The sequence below is a fragment of the Nannospalax galili genome, unplaced genomic scaffold, assembly GCF_000622305.1.
Source record: "Nannospalax galili isolate Female #2095 unplaced genomic scaffold, S.galili_v1.0 scaffold11, whole genome shotgun sequence".
Lineage (NCBI taxonomy): Eukaryota > Metazoa > Chordata > Mammalia > Rodentia > Spalacidae > Nannospalax > Nannospalax galili.
In genome coordinates, this window is record NW_008330735.1 from 769,537 (window position 1) to 797,334 (window position 27,798).

General features: G+C 35.9%; 1 protein-coding gene across 3 annotated transcripts in view; it reads right to left on the reverse strand.

Annotated features, from left to right (window-relative positions):
- Kif18a (kinesin family member 18A) overlaps positions 1-27,798 on the reverse strand; it is a 67,301-nt gene that overhangs the window by 15,295 nt on the left and 24,208 nt on the right. For all 3 annotated transcript variants that reach the window (XM_008851170.3, XM_029555105.1, XM_029555108.1), the window contains 4 exons: positions 25,526-25,688; positions 23,818-23,982; positions 19,218-19,339; positions 9,999-10,234 (listed from right to left, as the gene is read on the reverse strand). In XM_008851170.3, the coding sequence (XP_008849392.1) occupies positions 9,999-10,234; positions 19,218-19,339; positions 23,818-23,982; positions 25,526-25,688 (686 nt within the window). The remainder of the gene's footprint in view (positions 1-9,998; positions 10,235-19,217; positions 19,340-23,817; positions 23,983-25,525; positions 25,689-27,798) is intronic.

The window sequence follows — 27,798 nt, forward strand, 5'->3', positions numbered from 1 at the left end:
TCACACTGGCTACAATTTCAGGCCAGAACAAGAATTTACTATTAGATAATCTTGGTGTTCATTTAAACTTACTTCTTTTATACTCTGTTGCTCAATGTAAGGAAATTGACACACTCAAAGGCCATGTCAATTATATTTGCTGTAGGCAGAGTTGAGTTGCAGTCCTATCTCCTTTTCCAGTTTATTGGGGGCCAGGTTAAATACACCCAGTAAGATGAATAACAAACAAGTTTACAAAACAACTTATACAAATCAAATTTTCTCCACAGACCCTCAAACTATGATACTATACTATACTAGTTCTATGTTAATATACAGATACGTAGTGAAAAAACTGGCTACCTTTATAACTTAAAATTTAGTTACAACTTAAAAACTTAACATGTGTCAAGGGAAAGGTTCCCAGCACAATAAACCTCTCCAAGTCCCTTAGAGAACACTTGAATAAAAGAGAAAAAATAAATTCATGTCATTTATTTGGCCATGTTTAGAATTCATGTATGTGTATGTTCCTATCTCTTTGTGTATCTATATATCTTGACATCTATATCTATGTCTGGAAATCTCCAGTGAAAAGGAATTCATAGAATAAGCAAGTAAAAAGATAGAAGTACGCCTGTGGCTTGAGAATGGGCAATGGACTAGGAAAGCTTCTGAGGGAGCCTTTAACATCTCTGTACTTTATTAGGAGAACACTTTGGTGGCAGATGCAGATTAGACTTAGAGGAGATGAGAAAAATGAGAACTAATTTAGATGTCACTATAATTACTCATGCCTTGTAGCAAAATTTCTCAGAATGTTCCAAAATAAATTATATTAAATATGAAGCTGGGCTTGCTGGTGTACACCTTTAATCCCAGGAGGCAGGGTGAGGCGGATCTCTCTGAGTTCAAGGCCAGCCTGGTCTACATAGTGACTTTCAGGCCAGCTGGGGCTATAGGAAACCCAACCCCCCCCCCCCTAAAAAAAAAAAAAAAAAAAAAAAGGAAAAAAGAAATAGGAAACATTCTTTTTCTCTGTGTTTTAAATAATCTTTAAGACACAAGTACTAACTGGCAATTCATGTGGTTTCTTACACAAAAGGGCACCAAATTTATTTTTTAGCTTTTTGAAATGTTTCACAAGAGGTTTCTTTAAATAAAAAGACGAAGATCATGTGTTATCAGTGAGTTTAAAATCCTTGTCTTAAAAATTGGGCAGGTCTTTTGGGGTCAACTTTTGATGTGCCAAGTCATGTGTTCTGAATGATTTTACCCAGAGGAACTAATTTATCACAAGCTTGTGACTGAAAATGTTAAACGATTTATAAAGCTGTACGTTAGTATAAAAGCAGAACGAAGTATTTAGCAAACATGAGTCACACGCTGCAAAGCAATGTGCATATGACAGAGAGACATTGATGAATGGGATTAGATCTAATTGAGATTTGGTACAAAATGATGGCAAGGATTCTTCCTTTGCTAGCACCTCTGCTAATATATCCAAGAGGAGGTATTTTGGGAAACTAAGCTAAATCAAAAGTTAGATGGTAAAGTTCTAGAGTGAGATGAAGTATTAACATATGCATTTCAAACACTTGTAGACTACAAATGATTGATACAATTACTTTACTAAATCATAAATTTGGATTCTTTTTAACAGCTCTGTGACTCAGGGAATTCATGGACACAATTATACAGATGAACAAATTTTAACTATTTAAAAGATACATAACCAGAAGTAGTGGTGCACATTTACAAGCCAAGCTAATTGGGAAGTTCATGAAGAAATTTCAGGGTCTGTGGTGACTACACTGTAGTTCAAGGGTAGCCCAGAACTTAGTAAGTCCCTGTCTCAAACAAATACAACACAAAACCAACCCCCAACAATATTCCCCCCAAACAAACAAATAATAAACAAACACACTGCTGTAGATGTTAGCTTAATGGTACGTAATTGCCTAGCATATTCAAGGCCATGGGTTCAAATTCCCAGTACTGCAAAACAAACAAAAACCCAAACAAACAAGGTGGTATCAAATCACCCATACATTGGATAGTAAATTTATATTATTGTGGTTATTAAAATATTATTGGTGATACAGAAAATATCAATTATAAACCAAGTATTATAGACAGATACAATTTTCTATGCACTTAAGAATTATTCTAGGAGTGGCAGAGGACCCAGATTTGATTTTCAGCACCTCTGTGGTGGCTAACAACTGTCTGTTACTCCAGTTCCAGGGGATTCGACCCCCTCTTCTGACCTCCGCAGGCACTGCACAACAGGGATGCACTTACATTTTGCTATCTTGTATTTGTCATTAGAATAATATAAACATTTTGTATTTTTTACATATTTCCTTACATTCAAATGATTTTAGGGGAAATTTAAACTTATACAGGAACACTACATTCAGAGTATCTGCACTAAGAGACTGGGTTCTACAACTATCCTTCCTTTTATTGTGCTTTAAGAGAAAGCTACTGACATAGGGTACAAAATAAATAAATAAATAAATAAAGAAAGAAAGAAAGAAAGAAAGGTTAGAGACAGAAATATTGCTAACTGTGAGTTTCCAGATGGATAACGAGGGAATCTTGACTTTTCATTTAATGTCAGAAATTTTATCAGTTCCATAAATAAACCTTGCTGTCAGCACCCCCATCACTCTGTGAGTGTGCTTTCTGTTTTCCAGACCCAAAATAGGTGCATGTTTTACTTTATAGACCTGGAGATTGAAGGTAAAGATTTAAAGTCACATAAATATCTACTCCCTAAAAATCTGAAGTATTGATACTGGTGAAGCATTAAGAATGTAAGAAATTAACCTTTTTCTTGAATAAGAGCATGTTTATTAATATAGAGGAAGAAAGTAAAAATAGCCAGCATAACAAAAATACAAAAAAAAAATCTCCTCTTCCGCAAAGAATGTAAAAGTCAGAAGGGGTGGATGACCACAAGGAAACAGTCTTTCAGACTGCTGGTCATTTACTCATATGAACTCACAGCAATGGTGACAGCATGCATAAGTCCTATGCAAGCTCAAACCAGACAAAATCCCAGTATAGACATGGGGAAGGGGGTAAGAAATCTCAACCCAACCTAAGGAACTTTTGGCAACTGATGATTGTGGGGGTGGGGGTGAGAAGACAGTGTCTTTTATATGTAAGAGTTTGTTAAATTAGGCAGGGGTCAGTAGGGGGAGACGTGGAGAGGGGAAGGGATCTAAATACCATTAAACTACCTTGTATGAAAACCACAAAAATTCAATAAAAATGATTAAAAATATTTTCAAAAGTTACACGCACACACCCCTCCCCTAATGGCATCTTTATTAACAATGTATAGAAGATATATGTAAAAAACATGAAAGCTGCTGAGAAACACCGAAGATGTGAATATGGAGAGACAAACTAGAGAAAATCTGGTAGTGGAAAACAAAGGTAAGTAAGGACACACATACCATACACACACACACACAAAAGAATGATAGAGTCTTCTGGAAAAAAATGAGGTCAGATTACATTAAAATACATTAGAAGATGGAAAGGAAAATTAAAAAATTCATAGGTAGAAACGCTTTTTGAAGAATGATTCCAAAAGCATTGAGAAAAAAGTTCTAATAAAATCTTGGCATCCAAAAGGACACCTCAAGAAAAGTTAAGCTCAAGGGATAAAACTTAGGAAAGAGTACTATCCCATGGTTTTCTCATCCAGTCCTATGGAAACGTTAACTTATGTAAATACCACGTAAATGTTAGCAACCATCAAAGCTGTAGTTCATCTTAAGACTCCTCTCTTGAACTTCAGATTCTTAGCTGTCTACAATGTCTCCACTTTTGATATAAATGTAACAAGCCCCAAACTGAACTGCTATATATAGTTTTAAACCTCTTCCACTCTGTAGATGTGCTCCATGTAGGTATTCCCAGCTCTTTAATCTGAATCCATTCTTTCAGATGGCAAGCTGAAAAATCTACTAGGCTTTTCACTAACTCCAATGCTACATGACTTGGCTGATGCAACTCCATTTTTGTGTGGGTTTCGGTAGTAGTTATTGTAGTTCCTAATATTTCAACCCATTCTTACAATAATATATTCTCAATATAGTAGATAGAGAGCTTTTAAAACATGGTTGAGCTCTATCTAATTACATCTCTGCTCAGCTCATGCTGTATCTGTTTTATTCAGAATAATAATTCCATATAATCTCCAAGACCTGTGTGATCTGCCTTTCTTCTTTTATCTCTGATATTATTTCCCTTGGTACTATTATTATGTCATTCTTGTCTTTCTGAAACATGCCAGAAAATTCCTATGTTAATGATTTTCATAGCTTATTTCCTCTAACTGAAAAATATTCTAGATACCCACATGGTTAAATCTGTAAGTTCCTTCAAGTTTATCACTGAGATCTGCCCTGATCATGCTATATAAATATAGGAAACATTCCTCCCCAACCCCAATCCTGAACTCTACATACTTTTCACAAAGCATGTATCCATCTTCTAAGATTATGTCTAATTTATTCATTTTATTGTTCATTACTATAAAATTAGTTCAATAAGGTGGGAGTTTGTTTTATTCTGTGATGCACTTCTTACTATCAGATAAGGACTGGCACATGTAATAGTTCAGTATTGATGAGGGAATGAATAAATATCTCATATTTGAGTTCTTGTAAACAAGCAAAAAAAGACAACAATACAAAAAATGTTGAAATGATGGTTAGGCAATTCGCAGAAAATAGATCCTCAAAAACAAACAAACAAATAAACAACAAACAAAAAAAATGTTAGCAAGCAAAAATATAAGGATTATTAATGTCCATTAAACAGGCAAAGAATCAATAAGCAATTAGAAAAAGTTTGAGACAGAACTTCAGACTTAAAAAGCAGTAGATATATTAACCAAATATACCCCTTGTTTAGTTTTGTTTGGCTTTGAATAAACTAGAAACAAGTCACTTATGTGACAATGGGGGAAATCTGAATACTCATTAGATATTATGCTTTTAGAGACATTTGTTTTAAATAGAAGAAATATATGTCTGAGATTCACTTCAGAACAATACAGTGGAAAAGCTGATATATAAGATGGCTGATGGGGTTTTCAAAAGACTACACTCAGCTGGCAAATTGTAAAGTTAGGTGACGGGTGCATGGAATTCATTATAGGGTTCCTTATACAATTTTCTGCATTTACACGCACATGTATAATTAATTTTCTAAAACTCAAAAAGCAGATACTCCTGATGGGAGTTAAATTAGTATAAAATATGGGGAAGGGAGTTACTTGGCAATACATACTACATACTTAAATTTTGTACATATATTCAGAAATTCTACTTCTACGACATTATCATAGGGATCACTTCACAAAATATTAAAATGAACAATCAAGAGCAAAATACCATGACTACAATACCCACCCTCTGGTAATTTTCCAAAAATGATAAAATACAACACGATTTCAACAGTCTTTCCTTTTGAAATAGTATGTAAAAAAATTAAGGGCCAAATAAATGTTTTAGCCTTTTTGACAAGTATATTCTACGCAATTGCGTTATATGTGAAATATGAATTTCAAAATAGAGAATAATAAACACCTAATAGCAGATGGCTAGTATTTCTTAGTGTTAGTGCTAAAACCCTATTTCTTCTGCAACATCTTGAGCATAAAGAATCAGGATAAGAGAATCTGAAAAAAAAATTCTTTTTTAAAGTTTTGCTTTATGAGGTTGAACGTGGTAGCTCATGCCTTTAAATCCCAGCACCTGGGAGGCAGAGGCAGGTGGATCGCTGTGAGTTCAAGGTCAGCCTGATCTACATAATGAGTTACAGGCCACCTGGGGCTATAGGGAGCCCCTGTGTCAAAAAGACCAAAAAGAAAGAAAAAAAAAGTTTGGCTTTCCAAAGATCTCTCCTAGATCAGGTCTAATGACAATAATGCTTTATTAGAGGGAAAAAAAATACAAACACACACACACACACACGAGTGATGGGGGATAGAAAAGTGGAATGGGGAAGGAGAACGAATACTTTATCATCTCTAACCTCCCTATCATCTTGATGTAAAAATGTAGAGAACTGCTAGGAAAACTAATGAAGCTATTCCAGACCAAACATTCTTCCGAAGGCAACTAAAAATTCTCTCTTTTTAAAAAATATTTCTTCACTAAATTTTTGTGTATTCCATACACAACATCTTTCATCTTTATACCCCTTTCCTCACTGGTACCCTACCACAGCACTCCCGCCATTGGATTTTATGCATTCTGTCCTTTACGCTAAGGCCTATCAAGTCAAGTTAGTGTCCCCACAAGTCCCTCAGTGCACGCTCTTCCACTGGGATCTAGTCAGCCTATCTAGAGTCACTCTCTTAAAGACCAGCTTTTCCTCACCCAGCAGTAGTCAGTTGCCCAATAGTTCTGAGGCTAAGATTGGAGCCTGCTGCCCATTTCCACATTTCGAAGCTGGGTTTTTGTTTGCTTGAGTTTGCCTGGATCTTGTGCATGTTGTCACCACTGCTGCAGGTTCATATGAGCAAGGTCCCAGGGGCCTCTAAGACTCTATTTTCATATGGTCATGTACCTCCTCCCTGGGTCTTACAATCTTTCCACCCCTCTTCCACAATGGTCCCTGAGCCCTAAGTGGGTGAAGTTTAATTTAGGAGACCTGTCGAAGGACCCACATTCTGCAGATTCTTATTCTCTCTACTTTGGCTATTTGTGGCCCTTTATGTTTATTGCCCTCAATGTGAGCTTCATTGATGAGAGCTGAGAGATGCATTAGTATTTTTTCTACTCCCTTGCTCTACTATGTTCTGTGAGCCTTAGGTGTAAAACACATCTGTTTGCAGGTACTGGATCGTTAACAAAACTGAAAAGTCACAGGTAAAAGAAGATGTTGGAGGCTTAGCAAGGTAATTTCTGATATTATAGTTAATTTTACCTCGAGGCTGCTTGTTAATACCAGTGGAGGTGGCAGAAAAGCTCAGCAACCTTTGGAATGAAGAGGAACAATGAGCTTCAGGTTGCCAGATCACCACAAGTTCCCACAATGGACTACAGCCTTGTAAAAATCCAGAACAATTAAAACACTGATAAAGCACCTGGGTGGTGGTATATGTCCATAAATCCTACCATCTAGGAGGCAGAGGCAAGAAGATCTCACGTTTAATGCCAGCTTTGGCTTCTAGTTCTAGGCAAGTCTGAATTGCATAGTTAAGACTGTCTCAAAAAAAAAATTCCCGTCCAAAACTCCAAATCCTTAGCTAACATATGAGTGCTGGGAATCAAGCCCAGGTCCTGTCAAGAGCAGCCAGTGCTCTTAACCACTGAACCATCTCTCCAGCCCCGAATCTTTTTTTTTTTTTTTTTTAAATGTGTGTTTTCTTCATTTGTTACCTTTCCTCTATTAGGCCAAGCGACGTTCTTGATTGCAAGTGTAATAATTCTATTATATATCACATGTAAATGTTATGTCAGATACAGCGGACAAAAAAGAGAAAAATGTCTGATCTGGATCATGATGACTAATAAGTTTTGATATAATCCATGAGTTTCTTTCTTATTGACTTTATCAGCTATTCCTCTCCTAAAGATTGCTCTTCCTGCCTACTACTCAGCCTCATCTACATTAGATCCTAGGAAATATTTCCTAGCAACTTGGGAAGAAATATGTGTACCTCTTCATTCACAAAATGTGATACTTGACCAACAGGGGAAACTGAAAGAAAAATTGCATCTTGCCACTGAAACTTCTGCAAAAGCTGAAGGCTGATCAACTGCATAGAACTTCAGTGATTGTAAAGAGTTTGGAATGTTGCAGGTCCACAGCCTAATTACTATTTATCTTGGGCCATCTTCAGTCTCCTAAAGAGCTACTCCTTGCCCACCTGTTTATGACTTAACATCCTGTGATTAACAGATCAGAAACCCTTTGGAATATATTAACAATGCTCCCACCACCCAAAAGGCTAAGTGTCATCAGATGGCATCTGAGGCCTAAAGCTGAAATTTCTTTTGCTGGATCCACCTACTTAATGTTTCCATCAATGTATTTGAAAAAAAGTATTGATTTATGACTTTTCTTTGCTCTGTCACTATAAAAACTTCATGAAACTGCTTTCACATTGGAACATGAAATCTGAAGTAACCAGAATCTGTGTTTCTGGGGCATGACCACCCGAATAAACTATCTCTTATCCCCTTTAAAACAAACAAAAAACCCAAAAAACAAAACCTCCCAAAACAAATTCCCTTGAAAACCCCAAATAACAAGCCCCTTTACCCCAACTAGCTCACACAATCAAGAGATATACAACAGATGATATATGAATGCTACCTGTAAACTAAAAGTTACAAACTCTAAAAGGATGTGTTATAGTTGAGTTTGTGATAAACACGTATCCTCATATAAACGTGAAACAGTGTGTACTGTTGCATACTCCAAAAAGACGGTTTCATTGATGAAAATTTTTAAAAAATTTAGAAATATTTGCATAGGCTTTACAGATTAAGCGTCTCTAACTTAAAGTCACAAAACAATTCAAACTTTAAAACATTTTGAGTGTCATGTTGGCTCTCAAGTTTCAGGTTTGAAGCATTTAAAGATTATAGATCATGTGTAAAGAAATATTAAAAAATAAATCTGAGACCCCCGAAATACAGGAAGTATTTAAAAAAAAAAACAACTCTACCCCTAAATACAGGACGCATTTAAAAGAAAAAAGATTCTACCCCCCCCCCCCCCCAAATAAGCTAACAAAGTTATTTTTGTTTTCTAATCAAGTAAATCAGGTTCTAGGAATTCACAGATGTGAATATACAGGAATATGGTTTGAATGTGGAATGCTTTCAACAGGCACATGGGTTCACAGTGTGAAGCCCAGCTGTGGGTACTATTTGGAAAGAGTCTGGAAACTTCAGGAGGCGGGGCTTAACTGGAGGAAGTAGGTCACTAGGGGCATGAATGTCAGTTACACCTGGCCCTAGTCCCTTCCTCACACAATGCTTCCTGTCTGCAGTGACTTAAAGCACCTCAACATGCATCTGCTGGCTTCATGCTCTAAGTGCATGCATTCATGTAACACACACTGACTCTTGTAACTGTGAGCCAAAATAAATACTTTCTCAGGTTTCTGGTCACAGCAATGCAAATTCTGATCAACATACACAGGTATATTCTCTGATGCACTACTCATGAACACAGCACTGATCAGATCATGGCAAATCTATTTTCTGGATTCTCAAATTTTAAAAAATTTGAGGGAAATTCTTGATTGTAGGCATACTAAAAATGTTTGCAATAATCTATGTAAATGAGAAAAAGTTTCAGACTAAAATGTAATATGCTAATATTCATGTAAAACCTAACAAAAAGCTAGATTATCCAATAAAAATATAGTTTCTTCACATACCCAGTGAGAGTGAGAGATGATAGATGAACAAGTGGGATAGTACACATAAAGACCAAAACATTATTAATTACCTCATAGACGGCTTAAGATCGAGGTTCTGCAGAGAATCAGAGGGCATTTTACTTAAGTTAGACTACACCGCCTAAAAGGTTTAAACTAAGATTGCATATAAGCCTTCAAATGAAAATATTCTATGTAAAATTTATAGAAAGTGAGAAATAACAAATATGCCAATAGAAAAATAGTAAATGCTACACTGCTGCTCTCAAGAATATATACTGTATAATACAAAGTTCTTAATTATAATTTTTAGTCTTTAACTGAAATTAAAATTTAAAGATGAATGGGAAATCAATGGTACTGCTGGAGTTACTTAGAATACACTTGCTTAAATTACTTAGAATATACTTGCTCCAAGGTCCCAAGGAAACACTTATTAACTGAAATTACTTTGAAGTTAGGTTCTCTGTTAGCTGTCACCAAATAATCAAATCCATTAAACAAATTAGCTCTTCTGTAGATTGATATATAAAGAATCTCATTAGAAATAATGTTACTATTTACCAAGTAAAACAAAAGCTGTACTTACAACAAGGAATTGGCTGAATTGGCCCAAGTTGTGGAAAGGTCATAAGAACAGAAATTCCTGGGAGATCATTTTGGTTGGGATGTTCTATAGTTTGGTCAGCCCAAACAACCACTTTTTTCCTCTCTACCAAATGTTCAATTTCTTTGAAGTCAGAATCAAAAGCAGCATTTGACAGGCCAGCTTCTTTTAATCTGCAATATTGTTTTCTTAGGGTTGGAAGTAAAGCATTCAATACTCTAGGAACAGAAGGTGACAAGAAAGGAGAGACAAATACTAAGTTTTATACATATTATTATAGTTGTTTTGTATAACAAAGTATTATTTTATCATTAAAATTATTTCCTGTGATTTCTCTTAGAAAATGTTATTTGGCATGTTCTCTGACCAAGCCTGCACGGACTCAAGGTAATGTACAACTATCCTTTTCTTTCTTTTTCTTTCTTTCTTTCTTTCTTTCTTTCTTTCTTTCTTTCTTTCTTTCGTTCGTTCGTTCTTTCTTTCTTTCCTTCCTTTTCTTCCTTTTCTTTCTTTCTTTCTCCCTCCCTCCCTCCCTCTTTCTTTCTTTCTTTCTTTCTTTCTTTCTTTCTTTCTTTCTTTCTTCCTTTCTTCTGGTTTTTGCTACTCTAACATTACCCCCTCTTTTATGTTTTCCTTTCCAAAGTAAATTTAGGAACATGCAAAAAGTAAAGTTTCAGATTTAAGCTTGGTGTTTTGGTTTATAAATGTACAATAGGAAACAGTTTTTTTCAGAAGACCTCTTTGTCTTTTTGAGACAGGGTCTCCCTGTAGCCTCTGCTGACCTGAACTCACTATGTAGACCAGGCTGGCCTTGAACTCACAATGATCCACCTGCCTTTGCCTCCCAAGTGCTGGGACTAAAGGCATGCGCCACCACTCCTGGTATTGTCCTTTTCTTAAGAGCATCTCTTTCTCCCTTAATACCCATAGATACATTTAATTTAAATCTTTGTATTACCAGTTTATAATAAACTCCTACTTTGTAGCTTTGCAAAAAAATGTTATTTTAATAAAATATCTCAACATATACTTAATACATTCAATATAAAGTGGAAAGGATCTCAGCTGGGAATCAGGAGAAACCAGGGTTTACAGTCTCCCATCACTTCTATGAAACATTGAAGAAGGCACAAACTGAAGTGTCTCAAAGTAGGGGACAGCTACATAGCTATTACTTATATAATAAGGTATTGCTCTGAGGATTAAGTGAGTCAAAAGTTAACCTAAAAGCCTTTAGAAAATAGACCTTAGATTTTTTGTTGTCTATCAAAGGATTGAATGAATGTGTAACATATTATGCTAAGAAATAAAACTCCTGTCTTATAGGGTTTATACTGAGTACAATATTGTATAACTGTAATAATTCAACTGTAAACCTAAAAATTTATAGCCAGTTTTGAAAGAGATGCATCTTAGCTCAGGAAATTGTTATTGAATATGTCAATGCTGTTGTAATGAAATGCTTCTTCTAAGTTAAAAACAAAACCCTCCTATTTTAGGGGCTGGAAAGATGGCTCACTGATTAAGAGCACTGATTGCTCTTACAAAGGACCTAGGTTCGATTTCCAGCACCCACATGTTGGCTAACAAAACTCCAAAACTCCAGTTCTAGGGGATCAGACGCTTATTTCTGACCTCCACAGTATTGCATGATTAAGTGCACTTACAGACATGCAGGCGATACACTCGTACACAAAAGAAAAAACCCTTCATATTTTAGGAATGTAAACACACACACCCCCAACCAAAAAAATCAAAACCCAATTATTCCTTAAATTTAATGACTTAAAACAATAGGTTCCAAATGGGATTTCTAATTATCTACTTTTCTTTGGTTTTCTTTGGAAAGTCTGAAATTTTGTAATATGCTCGGTAGAGAGTGGCTACAAGATCACTATCCTAGTTTGTTCTTCATTGCTGTGACAAAATACTCTGACCAATACCAACTTGGGGAGGAAAGGGTTTATTTAGCTTACATCTCCCAGGTCATAGTTCATCAGGGAGCCCAAGGTAGGAACTCAGGGCAGGAACCTGGAGGCAGGAGCTGGAGCACAGGCCATGGAGGAACGCTGCTTACTGGCTTGCTCCCTTGGCCCCTGCTCAGCCTGCTTTCTTATGCAACACAGGCTCACCTGCCCAGGGGTGGCACCACCCACAGTGGGCTGGGCCCTCCCTCATCACTCATCAAGAAGATGCCCTTCAGACATGGCCACAGGCCAGTCCAATAGAGGCAATTCCCCGATTGAGGCTCCCTCAACCCAGGTGTGCCAAGTTGACACTAAAGCCATCCAGCACAATCACTCACATAAAACACAAGGGTACTGATTCTGTGTAAGAATTTGCAAAGTGATACTTCACATGTCATCACAACTTTTACTGAAATTAAGCATACTCTGTGGCTGATTGAACAAGACCCTTTTTCATTTTTGAGATAGGGTATTACTACTACTATGTAGATCAGGATGACCTCAAATTCACAATAATCTTTCTGCCTCTGCCTCCCAAGTGCTGGAGTTAAAGGTATATACTATGATGCCCAGCCCTGACAAGGCTGGTGAAATTTTGTATTTGGTTTGCCTCCTTCAGACTATCCTATACCTTTTCATTTGCTGATTTTATTATTATTATTATTATTATTATTATTATTTTCTTTTTGGTCTTTTTGAAGCAGGGTCTCTCTGTAAGCCCCAGCTGTCCTGGAACTCACCGTGTAGACCAGGCTGGCCTTGAACTCACAGAGATCCTCCTGCCTCTGCCTTCCAAGTGCTGGGACTACAGGCGTGCGCCACCATGCCCGGCTTGATTTTATTATTTTATATTGTCTTGCTAAATTAACTCAAAGCTTTGAGTACAACTATATGAGTCTCCTAATAAAACATTGAACATGAAAATGCTTTTAAGAACTCAAGATACACATACTATATTGCTTGTATTATGATCTATTTTTGTTCTTGAGAGACTTATGTCTTAGCCATGTTACATAGTTTCTACCAGGTATATTACTAAAACAAGAATACAAAACTGATTCCAAAACTCATACTCTTTCTCCAATTTCACATTGCCTTTGAGATGTTTTGGTTCCCTAATTTTAAATTTAGTTAGAATCTTCTTTACCCCATTTTCATGGTAAAATTTTCTCTTAGGCATATAAATCTATGTGTCTAATGTAACAAATACAGAAGAGTTAAAATAACTGATATATCTTTCACAGCTTAAGCTCTTGAATGTGGCTTGAATGTTAGCAAATGGCAATGAATTACCTACAAAAGCAAGCATGGGAGATTAGTCTGAGCTTCCAGTTACAGAATAGTATTCTGTCAAGTTTTTTCTTAAATTATTTTTATTTTATATGTATGAGTGTATTGCCTGCATGTGTTTAAGTGCACACATGTCATGCAATGCTCGAGGAGGCCAGAAGAGGGTGCTGGAGCCCCTGGAACTGGAGTTATGGATAGCTGTTAGTCACTATGGGGGTGCTGGGAATCGATCCCAGGTCCTCTGTAACAACAGCCAGTAATCTTAACCTTTGAGTCAACTCTCCAGTTGCATAAAAACAGCTTTCTGGGGCTGAAGAGGTGGCTCAGCAGATAAGAGGAGTGGCAGCTCTTGCAGAGGACCCTGGTTCGATTCCTAGCACCCACACGGAAGCTAACAACAATCCTTAACTCGAGTTCCAGGAGAATTTGAAGCCTTCTTCTAACCTCCTTGGATACTGCACCACACAGGTGAACTTACTTACAAGCAGACAATATATTCATACGCATAAAATGAAGTAAAAATAAGAAAATATTTTTAAAAAGTAAATGACACAAATATGCTTAGAAGTAGACTATTAAAACAAAAATATCCAAAAGACTCATCCTATTACAGAGATGCTTGTACAACCATATTTGTTGCTGCTCTTTTCACAATAGCTAATATGGAAGCAACCTAACTAAGTGCCCCTCAACTGACGAGTGGTTAACAAAAATGTGGTGTACTTACACAACTGAGTTCTATTCATCAGTATAGATGAAATAATGAAATTTGCAGGTAAATGGATGGATCTAGAAACTGTTATACTAAGTGAAGTAACAGAGACTTAGAAAAACAAAAGATGTATGTTCTCCCTCATTTGTGGATCCTAGCACCAAATCCTTTTATATTCTATGTTCTTTTAATAAGATGATGCTGTACAGCAGACTCTTCTGTGTGAAATAACTACCATCATCACAACTTCAGCTGAGCCTGATAGCTAAACATCGTCATAATTGGGCTTGTTCACAATTGTGCTCCTTCACTAAAGAAGGGCTAAGCAGGGTCAGTGGACCCTCATAGGAGTATCCAGTCACTCTTCCCAACCAACTGTATGTAATTTGGCCCTAATCACACATGGTCTCCTGGATTTGCGGAGGACTAAACTATCTAGTCTAGGGAAAACTAGGAAGAGAAGGCTTGATCCATGCTGGGTAAAGGCTTTCCAGTGTGCATATACCCAGGTCATTCATACACCTCAGCAACCCCTCAGTCATCTCTGTAAGTAGGCTCAGTAAATTCATTGGAGCCCCAGGAAAACTTTAATCAAACATTGGTTTAACACTAGAACCTTAAAAGGGGATAAGCATTACTTAGTATCCCCAGGAAAAGAATTCTCACAACAGATGGAAAATTTGTTAATATTATGTCTCATAATTATTAAAAAAAGAAAATGAGAATGTAAAAGATGTTAAAAAGATATGGGAATGGATATAGTTTCCAAAATAGAAAAAATGAGAAAGCCTAAGCAAGTGATGAAGGTCTGTGTAGGTTTGCTATGATATATAAAGTATGAGACAAAAATAATATACACATAATCTTAAAATTTCTAAGGTCAGAGTTTAGTCAACTAGTTTAAGGAATAAAACATATGTCTAGTGAAGGTTTATCTGAGAATGTTTGTTTTTTTTCCCCCAAGCTTTATCTACATACCACATAGTAATTAAAAGTACCAGACTGGTGAAACTAACCTTGGATGTTTAACAGCCCTATTTTGAGGGCTACACTAATCTGATCAGAAGGACTTAAAGGACAGTTTTTGTTCCTTGCCCTCCAAGGTCGACTAAGTTCCAGGGGACTATGGTGCATCTCTCAAAATGTCCTGTAACTGTGGTGAGTCACCTGTCCTCCTGTTCAGGGAGGCCATGGAGACCCCACCAGATGGACCTGAACCAGTGTCTATAAAGAGGAGGGTCAACACAGAGGAAACATTTCCTACTTGCTTCCAAGTGAAGACAGACATGGTTGAGCAGGACCTTTGACTTATCTTCATATAGATGGAACTGGTAAAAGAAAGGAGCCTGGGGCTCCTCCCAAGCCCATGTGACCCCTGAGGAACAGATCCTCAAATGACCTGAAGAGTAAAAATAGTTTATTTGGGCCAACTGTCTGGTCTTAAACACTCAAAAGGAAAGTATAACCAAAGATTAAAGTGATCAGTATATTTCTTGAAGAGGTCAAGGGATTATACTTCCCAGATACTAGACTTAAGTCCCTATAAAATGTTATTTAGACAATTATTTCTCATTGATGATTTTGTTTCTAAGCAAAAAAGTGCTGCTCAGATGTAAGACTTCAAATCTTGCTCTGCAATACTGTAGTGCCCACCTGTAACTGAGGGAGATAACCCACTACTGTTATAAAATAATAGCTAAATTTGTTTTCTCACCCCATCTAGAAGCCTTTGAGAGGGAACTGACACTGATTCTAGCCACTCCAACAGCTACCAAAGTGCCTGAAAACAAATCCAGAGTCCATCACTCTCAAGTCCAGCCTTGGCAGACAAAAGAAAAATGAGGAGGAACCCAATAGGCGGATGCTTTTGGAAGCGCTCGTCAAGAAATCCCAATGGATTCTCATAAACATTTGAAATTTGCCGTTCTGACTTTTTTCTGGTTCTCTGTCTAGAACTTGTAATGCTAACTACTCTTGCCTTTATTTCTCCTTCATATCCCCTATTCACCAGTCAAGGACTGGTTACACAATTGGGATAAGAGTTATACAATTTGGGAGTCTTTTAGATAGACCCACTGAAGGGGTACTCCAATTGCCTCACCCTGCATCCCTCCCTGTTCAGCATGGAAGAATCTAGAGCTGTCTGCATCCCGATTCCTTATCGGCAATTTGGGTAACCTCTTCAGAGGATGGTGTGGTAAGAATAGGAGGTAGGAATTGGCTAGGCAGTTAGGGTAAAAAGACCCCAAAGAAAAGTAGCCAGTTTCTTGGCTGAAAGTCAAAATGTCCTTGGGCCTCTTACCCAACATACTCTTTCCAAAGGCCAAAAAATGTCAAAAGAATTTGGGAGCTATTATTTAATCCCTAAAAGAATTTAGGGTCACCTCTTTAGAGGGGGGAATGTTAAAGTAGCAAAAAGCACCATTTCAAAAGAAAAGAAAAGAAGAGTACACAAGGTTGTCAGAAAAAAGTGATCGGGAGACATGGGAGGTGTTGGAGGGGAAGGAGTGGGCATGGATTTGATCAAAACACCTTAGATGAATGTATGAAATTCTCAATAAAGTTTTTTTTAAAGTTAAAAAAAAAAAAAACTACAAAAATGCTTAGAAGTAGACCATTAAAACAAAAGTAAGTCCATAGAGTTATTTTTATTTCTTTTGGCTTGACCTTTTCAAAAATTAACTAAAATGTTGTAAGTGAGCTGTAGAGGACATAAAAGAGCATTGCATAAAAATGGAAATCCTTCACCTGTGGAGAACGGCCCTGGAGTTGTGACTGGGACCACACTGAATCTGTAGTCTGCTTTTGGTAGGATGTCTAGTGTCACCAGATCCTGATCCATGGACACCGGCGGTCTTTCCATTTTCAGGGCAATTTCTTTCTTCGTTGTCTTACAGTTTTATTGGAAAGGGCTTTTGTTTTACTGGTTAGTTTTACTCCTAAAAATTTTATTCACTTATTTACTCATTCACTCACTCCTTTATTGGTTGATTGCTATTTAAAATGGGATTTCCGGATCTCTTTTTTTTCCATGTTTGTTGCTGGTATTATAGGAAGACTACTGATTTCTGTGTGTTAGTTTTGTATTCTGTTACTTTGCGAAATGCGTTTATCAGCTAGGAGATTTTCTAGCAAAGTCTTATTTCCCATGTATAAAACCTTATCATCTGTAATTAGATATTCTGACTTCTTTTCTTATTTGTATCCCTTTTATTTCCTTCTGCTGCCTTACTGCTCTAGCTCAGACTTCAAGCACCATACTGAATAGAGTGGTGAGAGTGGTCATCCTTGTGTTTCTGATATTACTGGAAATGCTCTGAGTTTTTCTCAATTTAGAAGGATGTCGGTTATAGGTTTGTTATATAGCATTTCTTTATGTTGAACTATGTGCTGTCCATACCTAGCCTTTCCATGACTTTTCATCACGAAAGGATGTCGGACTTTGCCAAAGATCTTTTGTACATCAAAGGAGATAAACATGTGATTTCTGAGTCCATTTATATGATGTATTACATCTATAGATTTATCTGCATCTCTGGAACAAAGCTTACTTGATTATGATGAATGATTCCTCTGAGATGATTTTGAATTTTGTTTGACAGTATTCTATCAAAAATCTTTACAACTGTGTTCACCATGGAAATCAGTCTGTAATTTTCCTTTTTTGTTTTGTCTTTATCTGGTTTGGTATCAAGTTAATACTGACTTTATAAGAGTTTGCAAGCATTCTTTCCTTTTCTATTTTATGGACCAATTTGAATAGTATTAGTTCATTCCTTGAAGGTGTGATAGAATTCTGCAGAGAATCCATGTGGTTGGGGAATTTTTATCTTATTTTATTTTATTTTTATTTTGGAGACTTTTTATTACTGCTTCACTCTTGATGCTGGTTATAGATCTATTTAAGTTACTTATTTCAATTTGGTTTCATTTTGGTAGGTCATATGTATCTAGAACTTCATCTATTTCTTTTACATTTTCTAATTTAGTGGAATGCAAGTGGTTTCACCCAGCTGTGAATCCTACAAACCAAAACAAAACAAAGAAGCAAACAAACAAAACCAGTTTGCAGGGCTCTATGTAAGATGTGTAAGTGTGGGGGTAACCAATCATCCTCTGATTAGATGTGAGGCCCACTCCATGGGAGAGAACTAGTACTGGAAGCCTGGTTAACAATCACTGGGAAAGTAACAGGCCCAAGTGGGAAACTTACTCATGCTGTATAAACAGACACAGCTTCAAAAAATCTTCTAAATTTCTAAGTTTCTAACTACAGACAAAGACTCCTCTCAGCTTTCATTAGAAACTGCTTTGCAGCAAGATGTGAATTCAGAGACTCATGGCTTCCCAAAAGGATGGGAAAAAGTGATGTCTGAGAGTTCTGACCAAATCAAGGCGTTTACACAACATCCTGGAAGGCTCAGGTAACAATAGAGAAGAAGGGGAGGAACAAGTTATGAAAGAGCTCAAGGAGAGTGGAAGGACTCCAAAATGCTATCTTCTAGACACAATTCCACCACGGTGATCATGAACTCAGAAGAACTGCAGTTACCAACACTGGTCCCACACAAGATTGGCCCTGTCAATAGCCAATTGAGGAGGGGAAGGCTCATGGCTCTACTTCTTACTGCTGAACCACTGGCTACTGAGAAAATCTGAGAGGCGTCACCATTATCTTCAGTTGGATACCCACTGCTGAGACCATCAGGTTTCAATGGACAACTCCCAACTGATGGTCAGACTGATGGGCCTGGTTCAATTCAGTGAGACACAAGTAGACATGAAAGTGAAAAAGAGGAAGAAAGGACAGGGAGATTAGCGAGATGGGAGAGATTGGACTGGGGGTGAGACTGGTCAGGATGCCTTATGTACATGTATGAAATTGTCAAAGAAAATATTTAATTAAAAGCTTAAAAAATAAAGCACTTGATGTTCATTCAAAACTAATAGTAGCAAAATAGAAAACCTATTCTGGAATTATAAAAAACTAAAATTCATCTACTTCAACTGATGTGAATTTCTATTATATTGCATATATTAAATACAAAAACCCCAAATCTTAAAGAAAACATTTTGAAAAACTATAAGGTGTTGTCTGTATCTTTTATAGTCTTTCAATGTTTTCTTACTGCTTGTTTTCTGATGCTGGCAGTTATAACTGAACTTTCTATATTTTGGATACTTTAGGTCTATAGCATTAAAATATGAAGAATGCTTAATCCATGTACTTACGCCTCAGTCTGCCTGTGTTGTTGCTCTTGAAGACAAGCTAGATCCATCATATGTCTAATCTGTGCTTTCAGATCCCTGTTCTGGAGGTGTAAATGGTGACAATGAAGATCTTTATTGAGTTCCTAGGAAAACAGTGCAAAATGTGTTTAGGTTGTTTTAGGAATTAGACCAATTGTAATATAACTATTTTATACTGATGCTATTATGTATAATATTTTTGGAAACAATTTGGACAATAAGAATTCTAGAACAGGGGGCTGGAGAGATGGCTCAGTGGTTATGAGCACTGGCTATTTTTGCAGAGGACTGGGATTCAGTTCTCAGCATCCACATGGCAGATAACAATTGTCTGTAGCTCCAGTTCCAGCTGATCAGATGTCCTCTTTTGGTCTCCACAGGCACTCCATGCACAGGTGCACTTACATACATACAGACAAAACACTCATACACATAAAATAAAAAAAAAAAAAAATTAAAAAGAATTCTAGAACAATAGTCTAGAATTTACTGGCAAGGTAAGAATTTCTTCAGAAACTGGATGTTAGGCATTCAGAAGAAATTTTACTATAACAATAGCTTCTATGTTGATGCAATTAGTTCATAACATTGAGAAAATACACTTAATATGAGAGGTTTGGATTTAAATATCACCACCCAAAGGAGGCTTTTCTTCAGGGCTAGATTGAAGATGGATAACCTCTATCCTACAACAGTTAGAGAACTGACCAATAAGACTTTCTTTGTTCAATGTGTAGTTCCTTTTCTACTAGAATGTAACGGACTGTGATCACATTACTAACATACAGTCCAGTGTACAGTATTTAGAGTTACGTGCTACACATTTTTCTACCATATACTTTTATTATAAGCATCATCTTAGAAAAAGAATGAAAAAGTCTTTAGTATGTTCCCATTTTCTTGACACTCATCTGTCTAGGGTCAGATGTTTTCTAATCTGGAATCTAAAATATACCCAACTTTCCTGAAACAAAACTACACAAAAACTATCTGCTCAGTGGTTAAGGATGTATAAATGACAAAAGTATTCTCAGCAGCTTTAATAGGAAAAATTTCAGTCAATTCAATGAAAAAGTGCGTTTTAGGGGGAAATTCTGATAAACTGAGCCAATAATCCAATAAGCAGGACAGGCATGCCTGGAAATTTCCTCCTAGGAGAAATTCTGATATCTATTTTGACTTTCTCACTTTTCTTTCTAACCCATAGCTGACTATGGATTCTCTAAAGATCAACTGTGTTTTTGTGTTTTTATGATTAACAATTTATTATAATCAAGCCTAAAACAGGAGAAATAAAATGTTATTTTTTTTATTGATGACAAAGGAATTTAGACTCTTTATTAGGTCTGTGAAACAAATACTCCCTATGCAAGTGGTATGGTCTTTGATAAAGAAATGTTATTTTATTTGAGATATATTATAAAGGGAGTTCATTTACATAATTCACTTTTATACATCAAGAACTATACCATGTATTTCAGATTAGAGCATTTTTTATGGAACCAGGATATGTCTAGAGGACTGACCTATGAGTCATTTGATTTTTGGGGATATGCTCACTCTTGGAACAAATGTCAACTTAAGCCAAATACATGCCCTTTGTGGAGATCAGTTTACTTGACTAAAGTGTAAGAGCTGAACTGATTCATCTCAGATGATCTCTTTACAGTTCTCCAGTTAGAAAAATCAAATAAGGTGTAGTTAGCCATTTTTGGAAAACTAAGATTGCAATTTTAGTCCCTTGTTGTTTCAACACACTAATGACCAAATCTGATGGGAAGACCAGTTGTTCTGACAAGTATAAGTCAGTTAGTAATGGCTGAAGTATAGAGTATAAAGAGAGGTGATGTACAGCTTGAGAAATACGAGGTGCCATATTATGTTGTCTGATCAGTCACAGTGGAGAGTTTATGGCAGGGAGAGGGCAATGAACAATGACAGCGAGACTGTCAGACTTGCCTCTTAAATCTTTTCTTTGGTTGTAATGGAGAGAATGCCTTACAATGGAACATGAACATAAGCACAGAAAGGCCGATGTTGTAGTACATGTAATATTGGAGGTGGGGGTCTGCATTAGGATTGTAGCACAGATGGATACAGAAAGGTGATTTAAGTCAATAATGAAGGAGGATATATAGAAAACAGTACTATTTTTTAAAGTCAGAAAGAAGTATAAGGTTTTCATCCAGAGTTGCAGGACCTTGGGTATCACCTTTTGTAAAGTTAGGTTTCAGTTTGTTTATGATATGAAATTAGTATTTATGACTAGACAATTATTTGAGCTGTGAAAACATCTAGAGAAAATAGAGTTGACAGTGGGATCTGAGTGGAGGATATAGGTGGTTTTGTTTTGTTTTTCATGTTACTTAAAATACACAAAAAGTACTTTGAAAATAAATTACTGGCTCAGGAGGCAGAGGCTGAGGCAGAGGCAGTGGGGATCTCTGCAAGACAGTGGCCAGCCTGATCAACATGCATGTTCCTGCAAAAAGTCCAACAAAAAGAAGAAAAATCATATAGTAAACTACAGGTGACAATTCTACTCCTTAAAATTATTTTTTTAATTAAAAAAATTATTTACTTATTGCATATATGTGAGTGCAGTGTCTATGGAGGCCAGAAGAGGGCGTTGGTTCTCCTGGAACCAGAGTTTGTTGCTAGCCATGTGGGTGCTGGGAACTGAACCTGGGTCTTCTGCAAGAGCAGCCAATGCTCTTAACTGCTGACTCATCTCTCTAGCGCTAGATTTTTGTTTTTCTTTAATATTAAACAAGTTCTGAAATATTTCTGTAGTGGGGATTGAGCTATAAATTAGAATGTAGATTCCATGAATAAAAATATTAAATTGTAGCCAGGCGTGGTGGTGCACGCCTTTAATCCCAGCAGAGGCAGGCAGATCTCTGTGAGTTCAAGGCCAGCCTGGTCTACATAGTGAGTTCCAGGACAGCTGGGGCTACAGGGAGACCCTGTCTCAAAGAGATCAAAAAATAAAAATAAATAAATAAATAAATTTGTAATATAACTATGTAAATTTAGTCATGCTCTTGAGAAATTCAAGTAATATATTATCATGTGAAAACTACAAGCACATATGCTAATTTTTAAATGAATGAATCAAGTTGCAAACTTAAATTACTTCACAGCTTATCAAGTGGGTGCAACCTCATATTGAGTTGTGCAATTGTGAGAAATCTAGCAATAGTGAAAGGTTTTTGAACACACAATGACCACAAATTAGTTAAAAATCCAATGTGCAAAGAGAAATGAGATGTGTTTCTGGCAACATATACATGCTCACACTGAATCACACAACTGCAGTGAAAAAAATTGGTCCTGAAATATGCAACAGAAGCACTATGCACTGGGTAATGCCAATGAATGCTGCTGGAACCCCTGGCTCCGATTCCAGATGGCTGTATGTTAAGAATCACAGCATTTTTACCGTACTCACAATGACTTCTATTCTTACAGAAGCTTAATGGCTTCATGATGGAAAACGAAGACTTTCCTACTGTCATTCCTAAGCATCTACAATCAAATTAGATTATACTTTGCTATAAAGTTTGAGTTTATAAACTGTCATTTGACTTGCTGACTTGAGTTTCATAAAACATCATTAAATGACTTTTGGCCTGGGATTACTAAAAAAATTCTAAAAATTTCTGAAATGCCTCTAAATATACATCTGTCATTTTATGCTATGTATTAATACAAAGGTAGCATTAACTACTATAAAAACAAGGTATTGATAAACTCTGAAAAATGTTGAAGATGTCCTATATATCTTATAGTATCAACTCTTCAGTCATTATTTAGATACATATGCAAAAATTAATGAGTCAATTCATCTCAATAATATGTAAATTTGTTTTAGTCCATAATAAATGGTAAAATTATATATACCAAAGCACTGTTTTAGATTCCTAAGGCAGGAGAGATGGCTTAGCAGTTAAGAGCACTGGCTGATCTTGTGGAGGACCTGGGTTCAGTTCTCAGCACCCACACAGTGGCTAACAACCATCTGTAACTCCAGTTCCAGGGGCGTCTTACACTCTTTTTTGTCCTCCTCGGGCACTGCATGACATGGGCGCACTTACATACATGCAGGAAATACACTCATACACATAATATCAAAAAAGTTGAATAAATTCCTTTATGATTTATAAGCAGTAAAGGCTTGATCTGCATACTTATATATATCCATATTATTATGTTAATATTATATACTTATATACCCAAGGTCATGTAAAAACTTCTTGGGTGAAAAGACGTCATGAGCAGAACAGTTTACATGGCAAAGCCTCAATGAGTCTGAAACAGAATTACTTTATTCTAACTCAAGACCTATTATAAAAAGAATGTAGTTGTTCAAGAATGAACAACATTTAAAAGTAAGTTGACTCAATAGAAGTAGAGGCCACAAAGCTATTAGTAATTAGCAAGCTGAAGGTATATTCATTAAATACAGTAAGAGGAACTAATTAAATTTCAGAGAAACGGGAAAATAGTTTTCATTTGAAAGATAAGAAGAAAAATAAGAAATTTAAGGAGCTCAGCTTTTAAAATACAAACACATCTGTACCTTTGGAATATGACCATTTTGGCCTAAGAGCTCCATTTCACTCTCCACTTGATGGAGCCAATTAGTGTTCTCATCAAATTGCTTCAACTCCTCTTCCTTCTTTTTCTCTAGGTAGCAGTGACGAGTTTTCAATATTTCAAGTCTGTGATCTCGTTTGCAAGTGGCCTAAAACAAAATGTATTTAATGGTTTACTTAATTTTTAGGATATTTGATGTATACAACATTCACAACGTGGTATATTTTCTTATGTTACTGCAGTCTATTACATTAAACTATACTTATATTTAAAGCTCTTTTCCCCTTAAAATATCATAACAATACCGCTTGCAGCAAAATAGGAAATTGAGCTGTGAGTCATTTTTATAAAATTATAACTTGAGGGTTTAAGGCTTTAAGAAATACAGTGGCCAAAACGAAGTCTGTAACTTTCTTTTTTAAAGCTGCATTTGTAAAGTTCATATAAGGTTAGATAAATTCCATGATTCTCTTACTGAAAATCAAAAAAATGCATCCTCTGCTTTGTCTTTTCTCCAATTTGAAAGATGTGAAGAATTAGGAGTTCTACTGTTCTGGTTTTACCTGTAACGCCTTAAATTGGTTGCTACAAATGACAATGTATCATGGAAGCTGTAGGTGAGAACAGCTTGATCTCTCTGGGCTACTTGCCAAAAGACACTGACTTGAATTAAAAAATTATTCTATACGATGGTGTATCTGAAATGGCAAATCTTCACAGAGTAAAATAAACACTTGTAGCTGGCTCTGCAGCAGAGAATAGAAAGAAATCAACAATAAAGAACAAAACTATGTGTACTTGGTCAAAGATTCTGCCCTCCTTGGGTAATAAATTATTATTTCTACTAATTTAAAACATGAATTACTAACACGTACAGGCACATAACACACACACACATAGTATAAGGAAATAGGAGTCTCTTCATCTTGGTGGAGAGTATGTATTATCTTACAAGTATTAAGTTTAAGCAAATGTGGTCATCATTAAGTCAGAGACAAATGCTAGGTATCTATACATTTCACTCTTTCACTTTAAGGAAAATAAAATGCGTATCTATAATGAGTTTTCAAATGAGACATTTTTGTTATTCCTTTTTGTACTGACAAGTTTTCTTCCCCCTAGTATAAATCTTTTCCCCACAGTATGAAGGGTGTACAGCTCTGGAGTTTCAAGCTTTATTTAAAGGCTTTCATTTTTAAGTTACTATGTCACTACGCAGTGATTTATATCAAAGGCATGGTAGTCAGAGTGGTCTATGTATTTGGAGAGGAGTAGTGTAGTATTATATTTATAAACAATACTAATAAAACATACTAGAAGTTGGTTTGATTTTTACCAGAACCATACAGTCATATCTAGCAATATCAGTAATAAATGTTCTTTTTAAAAACAACAACCTTCTCTTGGCCTATGTTGTAAACTGTGGCCAGCATCTGGATAGGTTTTTCTCCTGCCTCATTACTGTAACAAACTCTTTTAATGTTCTAACTTCTTGTGGGAAATTTCACAGACCTTCACAAAAGGAACAAGGGCACATAAGATTTTGCGTTTTTAGGTTCCCTTTATGTCTGCCACATTTTCCTCAGTATTTAGAAGTTTTTCAAAGAATAGTGATTAAGAAACTGCCTCAAATTTCTAGAATTAGAAATTTCCATGTTTTAAGTTCTCTAAAAATTAAAATAGTTAAGCACCTTTTCTACTTTGTCTTCAGAACATATCAATTCTATTTGCCTATGGCACTGTTGTTGATAGAATGACTTTAGCTCATTTTCTTTAAGTAGCATTTCCAACTTCAGATACTCTTGCCTGATTTCTTCTCGATTCTGGAACAAGCAGTTCAGAATTTCTTGAAATCTACCAAAAGAAAGAACCCATATAATAAAATTCCATTAATTTTATATTAAATAATATATAGAATACTTAACAGCAAATACCTCAGACTCTATTCAATGACAAACAGCAAGTAGGTTAGAATGGCTTCATCCTATCACAAAAATGAGAATGGGGTATTAACTTTATTTCTGCTACTTTAGGTATCTTTCTCTCTTGTTACTGAAAGATACAGGTCTCCCAAGGCCTCTGAAAATGGTAATATACCACATTTAATCATGTACATATATGTAGTCCAGTTGCTTAACAAAAATATTTTGTTTGTAAAAGGATGATAACTTGGATCTGTATTATGACAATTCTTATAGCCCATTAACATCATGTGTGGTTTGGTGCTGACTTGAAATCAAGAAAACACAGTAGGAGGTATTATCATATGGTGTATCCCTGGCCCCCTAGGGAAAGTGAGAGAATCAGCTTTTAGCTTCTGAAAATTATTACAGTGAAAGCATACCATATAATAAGGTACCCCTACAGCTAGGGGAAGAATCAATTGACACTGGCAGGACTCAAAGTACACAAGGTAACAATGTGATAAACCTAGAAAAGCCACTGAGGTCTGCTTCCTCCAAGGGTAATATGGACTGAAAGAATCGCAGATGTAAAGTTTTTTTTTAAATTGAGCTTTTAAATTTCATATGTAAATTTTGGTTAGATCTCCAAATAGCCAAAGATTCGATACTGATTAACTTCTATGAAAACTATTAAGGGTCAGCATCACAATAGTATTAGAATTATAAAAATCTATTTGTGCTCTGAATTATAGTAAGAATAAACAATCACATCCAGGCAAAATATCTAAGAAAAATTAACTGTGAAGCTTTTAAAATAAAATCAAGTCTGTGCATTTAAAAATAAATGTTCTTTGGCCAGAAATTCAGATACATTTGTAAGGATCTGTGGTAAAGATGGTGCCAATTTACGTCAGTAGTTCTTAATGAAACTCTCCTGGGAATGAATATAAGCCACAATACATTGACTTTACTGCAGTTTTGTTAAACTGATGAATATTTCATAGGAAATGTATATGGACACTGTGATTTCACTGTATTATATTACACCAATGCTAGTGCCAGTAAATGAATTGATAAGTTATCTTTAGGTTATACCCAAAGATAATTTCTTAGTTTTCCTGTAACTTTTAATTCAAGGACAAAGTTAAATACTTATCAATTTTGTAATTTTGTGGTTCATTTTGTGCAGTGTTTACTGATTATGATGGAAGAAAAGGAATTAGCATCAAGAACTTCTAGAGAGAGTCTTTTACTATTTGCTAGTCATTTAGAACATTTAAATTTACTAGGTAACAAAATTCTGCACTAATATTTTAGATGAAACACAATGGATTAAGCCATGCCACTTATAAAGTCATAGCAAAATTTTACATCTGTGGCTTATGAATACAGTTGTATTTTCTTTTTTCTGAGTCCCTTATGTACACTGACTTTTTAAATACTTTGGGGAATTAGGAAAATGATGTATATTTTCTGAATATTCATGAAAACATTGTTTTAAATTTTATGGAAAATGAAATTTATTAATTCATAGCATTATAAAGTTGCAAGTTAACAATGTGCTTGATATTAAAAGGTGCTTCATGTATTTCATGAGACAGTTACTTTGGTGGACGAATGACAAAAGTTAAGGGAGACACGAGTTCATATACAAATAAACACTAATTTATGCTCAAGTCATCTCCCTTCTAAGTAATTTTATTAAAAGGGAAGGCTGAAGGGCTAGAGAGATGGCATGGCAGTAAGACCATATACTGCTGTGGTACAGGACCTGAGTTCAGATCCCACACACAAGTGGGTGGCTCACAATGGCCTAGAGCTCCAGCTCAGGAGGACCTGAAGCCTCTAGCACTCATGTGTACACACCCACACATATAATTAAAAAAATAATAAAAATCACTTAAGATTTTATTATATATATATACATATATATATATATATATGTATATATATTATATGCATGAGTATAATGCCTCCATTATAGTGAACTTGTGTCATGCAATGCCCAGAGGAGAGAAGATGGTGTCGGATCCCACTGAACTGGAGTTATAGATGGCTGT